Raw genomic sequence first — 10,366 nt, forward strand, 5'->3', positions numbered from 1 at the left:
AGACTTCATGAAACTCCCAATTAAGAGTACCCAGGAAGTGCCTAATACTTAGCATCGACCGTTCTTCAAAAAATAAAGAAAAACAAAAAACAATTAAAAGAAAAAGAACAAAACAAAAACAACCTTTAAGATTGCGTTAAATTGCAGAGAGTATTTTTTAAAAATTTTCATTTCACTTTTTCACGTGTCCTCTAATTTTGTTGAAAATAAAAGATGTTCTATATATCTCCACTTATCTACTACATTATAAAGTATTTATTTCCTTCATTTTTTCAATTTTACATAAGTGAGAACCCTAAAATACCCTTATCACTTATTTATTAGACTATCTTCAATGGGGATGTTTTTGGGGGCCCTTGGGTGCCCTTAGGTGCCCTTGGATATCCTTTGCGGTTGAAATTTGTCCAAAACTAAAGATTTTTTGATGCATGCCCTTAGGTGCCCTTACTTATATTTTTTATTTGTTTTTAGTGGTGTTAAAGGATATGTAAGGATGTTTGTATGGTTGGAGATAAAATTATAGTATTTTAAGGATTTATAAGGATGTGTAAGGATATGTAAGGATATGATGTGGAAACTCAAGGACGCCCTTAGGCGTCCTTAGAATTGGAGATAGCCTTATTACCCTTAGAATAAATTTCTACCATTTATTTTTTTCTCTTTCCCAAATCTCAACCACTCATTTTTCTCTCACCTCCGTAAATTTCTTTAATTCATTCAAAATATTTTATCTCAAAAACCGTAAATCGATAAATTATAAAAATTATATGGGTGTTCTTAAAATTTCATGATATTTCATTAGAGATGTCATTCGATATACTTTCGACGAATTTTTAAATCCGAAGGTGGAGCCCGTACGGCTAAGGTATTTAGCTATCACACTCTATGACACATCACAACCTATGACCTATCACAATCTATGACCTATCACCCTACCATCATACCGTCGCAACGGGCGGGTACTTACTCTCGTACAACTAAGTAAGGCCTACTTGTTATTATGAAAATTATACATAGTAAAAACGAACGACTAATAAAAAACATCAACTATTTTGGCATAAAATTAACATGTATCTCCACATTTTACATCACCGGCCACTATCCAAATTTGAAGGTCCATGGAGCCGGCTGATGCCGTCACTCTCATTAATCTTGTGAATTTTTAGTATATAAAAATTTTAAAATCTAAACAAAAAACTTACATATAATTTCTTCAAATACTCCAATTTGCACACGCCGCGTAGACCTAAATGTGACAACGTTCATCTCCGTCAACGGAAAGCTTTAAATGACGGGCAGTATGGTGGTGTAAGATAATAATGATATGTTAAAATAGTTAATCTTATAATTTAATAAAGTTTATTTTGTACTAGCACGGTACCCGCGCTATGCAGCGGTGGTCGTAGCGGCGACGGTGTGATGGTTGGACGCCTGTTGGTGGTGGAGCGGTGGTAAGTTGTGTATATAATTGATGTAAAAGGTTAATGGACATATTTTAAATGATAAAGGACTGACAGTGTAATTTAATCATTAATGTTAAGAGGATAGTGTATATAAAAGTATTTTAAGGGGTATTAAGTGAAAATATTACATATTTTCAACATTACTAAAAATAAAAAGGGTTATTTTTTTTATAATATAGTATATATTAGTAATTTGTTCATGTTGATTTTCTAGTAATAAAGACAATAATCAATAAAACGTTTGTTTTGATTAAATTTGAATTGGTTTGTTAGTAATTACAGTAATATTTAAGTTTCCAAATTTTAAGTTTAAGAAAACATACAAATTTAGATATCATAAATCTATAATATCTGTAAAAGGGAAACCCTCCCCCAAAATCTAAAAGATAAATTGATATACCCAAATTATCTCGTTATTTATTCATTAATTAAAATATATGCACCTAATATACCTATAATACCTATGATGAAATAATTTTCAGCATAAATCCTTCAATCCTTAATATAATCACACTACCTCTTTTAACATCAATTACTTTTACCATCACCACCACCATTGCCGACACCACCGCTACCACCTGTCGCCACCGCCATCCCGCGCCGTTGACGGGTATATGACTCGTTCATAATAACATGTCTTCCTATATTATATCACCACCATCAACGGCCAATACTTAAATTCGAAGATTGACGAAATCAGATGCCATCATCCTCAAAGCCCCCGATGCGTTACTTGTTAAAAATAAAGATTTCTTCTGCAAATTGAAATTTCTAGTAACTTACATATGATTCTAGTATATAGTATCATAAATTAGATAAATATAAAGGCCGGATCAAAATGTTCATATACTACAATTACGAAGAAAGTACCTAAAAATGGATTTTGCCATTTTCATGGATGATTCTCTATTCCTCTTGAGAGTTAAGTCATGCATTATGCAATACTTATTATATGTAACTTCATACCGAATAACCACAATAATAATATAATGTTAGTCTTGTTTAAACACGTTTAACGATATCATTCCATTTAAAACAATATATACATGAAAACAATGAAACTTCTCAAAAGGTATATTGGAAGGCATGGGAGGTCAACCCACTTACCTCTAAAAAGAAAAGAAGCAAAACCAAAAGAATCAACAAAAGGCTCTTTCCAGGCTACAAATTTTAATCACAAAAAAGGATATTGTTTTGAATGCTTGTACCGTGTATCTTAAAAGTTGTAAACTAAGTTTAACTTTTGATTAAAAAACATCACTTGAAAGCAAAAGTTTATTTTTTATGAAGAACTTGAGGAAGAAGCTGCTTTGATATGGTTCAATCAATCAATCTTTGTGGACTCTCCTTCTAAATCTTTGTGTTGTCAATTCATTGTCCCTCATGTCCATTAACACGGCCGTCCATACCCCACCACCACCACTTTCACCGGTTACAAAAGCTCATATTCATTACCTTACAAAACCCCCTTTACCCGTAAACACATAACACACACCTACACCCTTTGAAATATAAAAGAAGTGATATATACAAGTTCCCTTTATTCTACATAATAACCCTGTGTTGCATTTGAGGAATGAAATTGCCCTTTGCTTCATCCCAAAACAATCTTAACTCTACCAACAATATCAAACACCAAGTGGTCCAAGTAACGGGTGGTGGTGGTGGCGGCGGTGTTGTTTGTAATCGATACGAGCCAAAGTCGGTACTAGACTTACGACGTAGTCCACCTAGCCCAAATACGGGCAAGGCATCCGAGTTTAATAATACAAGTGATCATCCTAGTACTATTGTGTTTTCGTCATCGGATGATCATCAATTCGAAGAATGGGATTCTTTAATGAGAGAATTAGGTCTTCATGATGATTCCACTAAATCCACTTATCCACTTGATCTTCCCGAGTTGCCGCCGATTCACTCTGGAACGAGTGAGCCGGCGACAACAATGTTTTTTCATACGGATTTTGAAAATTTAAATCCAAACCTTAACGCGCTAGATTTCATGAGCCAGGATGAAGAGGAAAACAATAATAATAACACTAACAATAATGGGAACGGGTTTGATTACGTTGATGAGCTAATTAGGATAGCTGAGTGTTTTGAAACTCGGTCTATCCAGCTAGCTCAAGTGATACTGGCGCGGCTCAATCAAAGGTTGCGCTCCCCAACTGGCAAAGCGCTTCAACGAGCCGCTTTTTATTTTAAGGAAGCACTTCAAAGTCTACTAACCGGGCCAACTAGAATGACCCAGTCCTCTTCCTCATCTGAAGTAGTACAAGCAATTAAAGCATACAAAACGTTTTCAAATGTTTCTCCTATTCCGATGTTCTCAGACTTCACGGCTAACCAAGCTATGCTCGAAGCCGTGGAAGGTGCGATGATCGTCCATGTTATTGATTTTGATATTGGGTTAGGTGGTCATTGGGCATCTTTTTTGAAAGAGATCGCGGAAAAAGCTGAGGCAAGAAAGGTTCATTCTCCCACGGTTAGAATAACTGCTATCGTTCCAGAAGAATATGAAATAGAATCAAAATTAATAAGAGATAACCTATGGCAATTTGCTAGAGGTTTGAAACTACGATTCGATATTGAGTTTGTATCTTTTCGTACTTTCGAGTACTTATTGTTTAAATCCATCAAATTTATGGATGGGGAAAAAACAGCGGTTCTCGTGTCATCAACGGTTTTCCATCGTATCGGCGCAGGCTTTATAAACGACATGCGGCGAATATCACCACATATCGTTATTTGTGTCGACGGGGAAGGTGTGATGGGAGGAGAACCATCGTTTTTCCGCCAGACAGTCATAGATGGTCTAGAATTTTATTCAACATTATTGGAATCGCTAGAAGCGGCAAACGTTGGTGGCGGAGGCGGTGATTGGATTAGGAAGATTGAGACGTTTGTATTGCTCCCGAAGATAACGGCAATGGTTGAGGCTTCCGGCAGACAAGTGCCGTCGTGGAGGGAGGTGTTTGGGAGGGCCGGAATGAAAGCCGTTGGGATGAGTCAATTTGCTGACTTTCAAGCTGAGTGTTTACTGAGAAGGGTCCAAGTCAGGGGGTTCCATGTGGTCAAACGGCAAGCTGAGATGGTGCTTTGTTGGCATGATAGACCACTTGTAGCCACCTCCGCATGGAGGTTCTAGCACATTATTATGAGTTAGTTTCATTAAGAAAAAGGTTAAGGAAAATAATAGTGGGGATACTATATGGTAGGTTTTTAATTTTCTTTGTGGTATATTGTAAAATAAACTCTAACTTGGGAATTAAGGGATAGTAGTAGTAGTAGCCTAGTATTGTGGTGGTGTACTGTTTGTTGTAGATGCAAAACAAAAATACATATTTGCAAGGAAAAGAATTTGAAGTAATATATATTTTTGATTCAGGCTGTATGTAGTTTATTCTGATGGTGAAATACCAAAACTAGGTCGATAAACGAATATAGTGATTCAAGACAAAAATAAGTGCTTCCAAAGTTGTCAAAACCAGACTCCAGACATGTTATGTCGTTATGGTTACGGCGTAACAAATCCCGTTTTGACGTGTTACTCAACTCGATCGAGTTATTTAGCAACTCGATTTGCCATTTGAAAGAAATGCATGCAGTTTTCAAATCTGTGTTGTTAATATAACATCTTAAGTTAGGGATTGTAGCGGCAGAAAAGAAAAAAAGGGTGTACTTTCTATCAAAAAGAATCCTATACAATTTGGTTTTCCTTCAGATGCAAGTTTTCAAATGCAACGATACACATCCTCATAAATCATCATACAAATTAACACACTTATCGCTCAAGTGAGACGTGAACCTAAAAAGCACCAGGTTCGTGGGGAACTCAGATATCTGCGAGTCTGGGACCTTACTTCTGCGACTACTCTACTTTTGCAAGTCCTTATCTCGACAAAATATCCTTAAAGTATCCTCTATCTCAGAGTTTAGTAGATCGCTAGGCAAACAGCATGTTGCTAGTTGCAAACATTAATCGCCCCTTTTCTTAACTAAATATGCAAGTGATGCAAACATATAGGACCAAAGTATGAGGATTAGACCCAAAATGCTTGGGACCGCCACCAACTTTTTAAGATTGGTCCTGCCCTTGGCACCTTTAGATCTGGACCCATTAAGCTTTGGCCTGGATCGATTAGCCAGTTAAGACGGCTTACCTGTTGGAGTCTAGACAAATGAGATGGAGAATGATGTGGTAGACCCATGGGGCCACGGGCTAAGGGGCTAGTGCCTTAACGGTGGCAGTGAATCTTTAAAAGCTACTTTTAGAAAGAGTCCAAGGCGTTTAAAGTTTGAAACCTTTTATTAGTTACCATCCCATTGGTTAGTCCAATGTCGATCACATCAAACACCCAACATGAAAGAAAGCATGACTCTTGCCATGATCGCTTTGAAGGTAATAACATTTCAATAAAGCTAAACTCTAGATATAACAGTCAAAAGACACTTAAGCTTCTGAATTCTGATAAAAATATTACCATTACCCTCAAAAAATGGGGTTCATGGCCTCATGAGGTAAGTGAGGTTCACAATATCTGAGTTCCAAAAATCAATCCTACAGTCAGTTTTTACCTGAATATGGCCAAAAGATTTGTGTCCTAAAAGTTGTAATTTTTAGCAAACTAGACAGCCTGATCACTATATCTTAATTGATATCTTCATCTGCCCAAGATTGAAGATGTCCATCAAGTTTCGACTCTGCTATGGGTTCGCTAGAATTGCTTAACTTATCCTGTTCAAGGAGCATAAACTGTCAATGTATTGCACAAAACCAAAACAAAAAAATAACGGTAACAAAAATGGGTATGAATAGTGCAGGTTGATACAGGACGGGCCCTTTTTCTAGATAACTTTACAAATAATTTGGATTCAAGAATACTGTTGGGACTACTTTTGACCCGTTTAACTTGTTCTGTCTTTACTTATTTGTATTATTTAACCTGCTGGAGATAAATCATAACCCACCAAGTTGTTTCACGATTCCAGCAGACATGATAAAAGATATTATATTAACCAAGGTATATAAAGTTAGGAGTTAGCATGCACCTTTATAGAATTGTTTTCAGATTTAAGCTTCTTGCATCCCTCTAAAAGCCTCTGCAGTTCATCTTTGAGCGAGTTATTTTCATCGCTTAGTACCTGAACACTTGCATGTAGCTCTTCACACTCGGCCTATATACATTATAACATACAACTTTCAGGGATCCAAGTACGCATTGTTATTGTTACTTACGAACCATAGTAACAACTTGAAGATGAAATTATTTAATATATGTTCCTTAACTGCATTCTTTATTTCGTGCATATATACATAGCCTAACCAATATTATTTTTCGTGTGCATGCTAAAAAAAAAGCAATAACTTTTCATCTTCTAAAACTTTAGTCATTCATATCAACAAGAAGCATATCTTACCTGTTTGCGCAGTCTTGATTTCCTAGCCGACTCTCGATTAGATTGCTTCCTCCTCTGTCTCTTCAGTTCCCGCTCATCCTGCTGGACAATACATATACTAATCACTCTGCAGTCTATTCAAATTCCATATTTTGGCAGAAATGTGTTTAATTTCATTGGTACCTGAGCCCACTGATCAGGCATCATTGGTGTTGGAACCATTATCTGAGAAGCGCTAGATGGGTTTGGTTGTGTTTCTAAAACTAAACTTCCTGCAGAGGGATTCCACAAGTCTATCACTGTATTTAGATTGCTAGCAGGCATATAAACTGAAGGGTTCCCAGAAAAGTCATTCGGTGCATTGGCTGCAGATAAATATACTAAAATTAACTCTATGCCAAGAGTCAGGGATAAGTCTTAAAGAGAAAAAACTATCAAAATGTGAATTACCATCTGTAGAACCATCATTTTCACTCTCAGCACTGTTAATGATCAAATTCGAGTATTAGCATGCTACTATCTACAACATGAATAACATGGTAATCAAATTTAAAAAGAAGTCTAGAATCTGTATTAGGTCTGTGAACCTTTGGGTGGTGGTACCGTCATTCCCTGAACTCGATGCGGTCTTCCCAAAATCTCCACCCCTAACACCAACGCCATTCGCATTTCCCAAAGTACTCTTGGACTTTTTGTTTAGAGGCTTTTTCCTCCCATCACGGGGCTTTGGTTCCATTTCTGCAAATGACGGTGTTATGCTTGGAGTCTGCAAGTATAATAACAATAAAGAAGCGAAATTGAATGTTATATCAGAAAAAGAGGTACTTGTATCTTCTAGCGGATTAAAATATAAAAGGAAATGCGTCACGGTATTAGTATTACCATAGGCATGCCAGGATGAGTATAAACTCCTGGGGGAGAATATAGGCCAGGATACGGAATTTGTGTCCCATATGGTGGCATCATAGGATGCTGAAATAAGGTATATAAGCATACATCAGTATATCCACAAATCTTAAAATATAACGGGGATTTAATTACAAATAATGACCTGGCCTCCCCACATATATGGATGAGGAGTTGAGGAAAAGAATGGCGGAGTAGCTCCAACACCATGATAGGCCTAACACAAAATGATGTATAACTCCATTAGAACCTACATCAATATTCTCATCCAAAATTTAGTAACCAAGTGGTAAATAATGCACCTGCATTGAGCTTGACCAATCAGCATATGAAGGTGGATGTGCTTCCTGAAGACAAGGGGGTATACATACAATAACTTGTGTAAGACACACACACAAAAAAAAATTTGCTATACAAACTAGGCAGTAACATTGTAGGAAAACCTGAGTTAAAGTGGGTTTGGAATGCTTAGCAGCTGACTTCTTGTCACCAGATCCCATGAGATCTACATATTAAAAAAACTAGTATTCTAAACTCATGGTCCATTAAATGTTTTCTATTTTGGCATGCATATGTTCATAAGCAAAGCAACTCGTTTGGTTTACAATACACATTATTAGTAGTCTAGTGTTGCTCCACTTTGTACATAAAACATTAACGAACAACATAAGAAAAAGGAAATTGAAGAGTCAATGCAAACAAACTATCATTAAAAGTGAAGTATAGAATGGTATGATAATGTTAAGCAGATCGAGGGGAGGATAACCCACACACGTATGAGGTCCAATGTTCAAATACCACTAGGTGTAAAACGTTTCTAGGAACTACACTAGTTTCTTCGACCAAAGCCATCTGGTCTAAGCATGTGTAGCGGTGAGCTTTCGCCGCGGGAATACTGACCCATATAAGGTAAAGTCCAAACCACAGGTAATAAACTTATGAGCATATTATTATTCAATTCATTAATTAGATAAATAAAAAGACAACAGTTTTTTTCTGTAAAGATCATCATTCTCCATAGATGAACTTTTGAAGCATGTCAAAAGTTGTTCTTTTTTATTATTTCACAGAAAATACTGCATTTTCACCACTGTTGTTAAGGAAAGAAGTTAAGGATAAATGATAAAGGAAGGAGGTTTTCCCTGTTTAGCTTTACCCGGAAAGCGCGAGTACGAGCCATATGTACCCAACCTAACCGGAGGGTATGGTATCTCCTTAACAGTTTCCGACACCTGGTCACCGTATCAATGCTCAAGCTTATTTTTTTAAAATCTCATTGCTTAAGCATTGTTGATAAGCCAAAAATATATTTAAAAACAATTGTACTTATTAAGATTATTTGTTTATAAATAAATAACCTCAAAAGCTCACAAAAAGAACCTTTTATCCAAAAAGAACTTTAAAAATAAGCTAACCCAAACATCCCCTATGACCAGGATCCTAGTAAAAGCAAATTCTTCTACCAAGCAAAGAAATCAAACGAGCTTTTTCCTGTTCAGGATACCAGGGGACACTAATTTTATTTAACTAAGATGTATGTAGTCTAACAGAATATCTCGCACCATTACAAAGATTCATGTTTTAATAACTAAATTAAGAATCTTTTTTAAAACAATTATTATCATCTTTAGATGTCTGAAAGTTAGAGGTTACAAGTTCAAAAGTTGGCAAAGCCCAGTGGAGAAACTATATCTTTTTGTGATTTATGTGTGAAGTTTTTTTTTAAAAAATATATACTTTTAGCTAAAATTCTAATCTTCCTTTAAACTCAACCAACAATATTTATTTTTTTAAAAAAAAACAAAAGGGTCCGTTACTTACCTAAAGAAAACTTTCAACTAAAATTTAAAACTCAGAAAACAATAAATTAACAGTAATTAAATTAACTTACTATTAATCTATAGAAAAGATGATAAGGGGTGGCTGTTTGTGCTCTGCTACTTAGTGGAAGAAGACCGCCGTGAGAGAGCGGTGGTGGCACGGTGGTCCGGGACGAGATGGAACGGGGTGAGGTTAAAGATGACACGTAAGGTGGAAGTGGTTCCAGATGTCAAATATAGAGTGGTTAGATATGACAAGGATGACAAGTTTTTATCGAGTTGGTCAAGCTTTTCGTAAGCTATTTATTTATCTATTTCTTTATTATTATTATATTAGGTTATTATTATTTTTTTTTAAATAATAAATTTCATTCAATATAAAATAATTTTGGGTTTTGTTAGTGACATCCCTTAAGGTTGTGAGTAAAAACTAATTGGGTGCATTAAAATTTGTACCTTGTTGTTAGAAAAATCAGGGGACGGTTTTTAATATATAATGTACAAGTTTTTAAGCATGTAATATGTTGTTAGTGACAACCCTTAGGGCTGTCATTTTCATTTTCCAATAGTTTTTAAACGAAGTTGGATGGGAGTCTAGATACAAGTTGTGCTCTCACTTCTTTTTGAATACAAAAACATACTCTATGAAAAATAAAAGTACCACTCCTAGCATTATTTGGGTGACTACTAGAAATATACTTAATACATGAAAGTGTGTCCAAAACCTCCTTATCAAATTCCTCAAAAGTAGAGAAAGCGAATGGTATGAACTTGTAT

At 35.8% G+C, this 10,366-nt stretch overlaps 2 protein-coding genes across 4 annotated transcripts; one reads left to right on the forward strand and one right to left on the reverse strand.

Annotated features, from left to right (window-relative positions):
- Nucleotides 1-2,943: 2,943 nt before the first annotated feature.
- LOC122602772 (scarecrow-like protein 15) lies at nt 2,944-4,857 on the forward strand. Its single transcript, XM_043775366.1, has one exon. It carries the CDS (start codon nt 3,040-3,042, stop codon nt 4,609-4,611), a length of 1,572 nt encoding a protein of 523 aa, XP_043631301.1. The 5' UTR covers nt 2,944-3,039; the 3' UTR covers nt 4,612-4,857.
- Nucleotides 4,858-5,899: 1,042 nt separating this feature from the next.
- Nucleotides 5,900-9,839, reverse strand: LOC122602773 (G-box-binding factor 1-like). Of its 3 annotated transcripts, none has more exons than XM_043775368.1 (11): nt 9,661-9,839; nt 8,213-8,274; nt 8,072-8,116; nt 7,915-7,986; nt 7,746-7,835; nt 7,451-7,629; nt 7,314-7,345; nt 7,047-7,228; nt 6,885-6,965; nt 6,516-6,641; nt 5,900-6,201 (listed from the first exon to the last, which is right to left on the reverse strand). In XM_043775368.1, exons 2-11 carry the CDS (start codon nt 8,267-8,269, stop codon nt 6,115-6,117), a joined length of 951 nt encoding a protein of 316 aa, XP_043631303.1. In that variant the 5' UTR covers nt 8,270-8,274; nt 9,661-9,839; the 3' UTR covers nt 5,900-6,114. The 3 variants fall into 3 exon arrangements, with proteins under 3 accessions (XP_043631303.1, XP_043631305.1, XP_043631304.1); XM_043775370.1 differs by having other exon boundaries at nt 6,885-6,962; nt 9,661-9,838; XM_043775369.1 differs by lacking the exon at nt 9,661-9,839 and having other exon boundaries at nt 8,213-8,800.
- Between the last annotated feature and the right edge of the window lie 527 nt (nt 9,840-10,366).

This window comes from Erigeron canadensis, chromosome 6 (assembly GCF_010389155.1).
Source record: "Erigeron canadensis isolate Cc75 chromosome 6, C_canadensis_v1, whole genome shotgun sequence".
Taxonomy (NCBI): Eukaryota; Viridiplantae; Streptophyta; class Magnoliopsida; order Asterales; family Asteraceae; genus Erigeron; species Erigeron canadensis.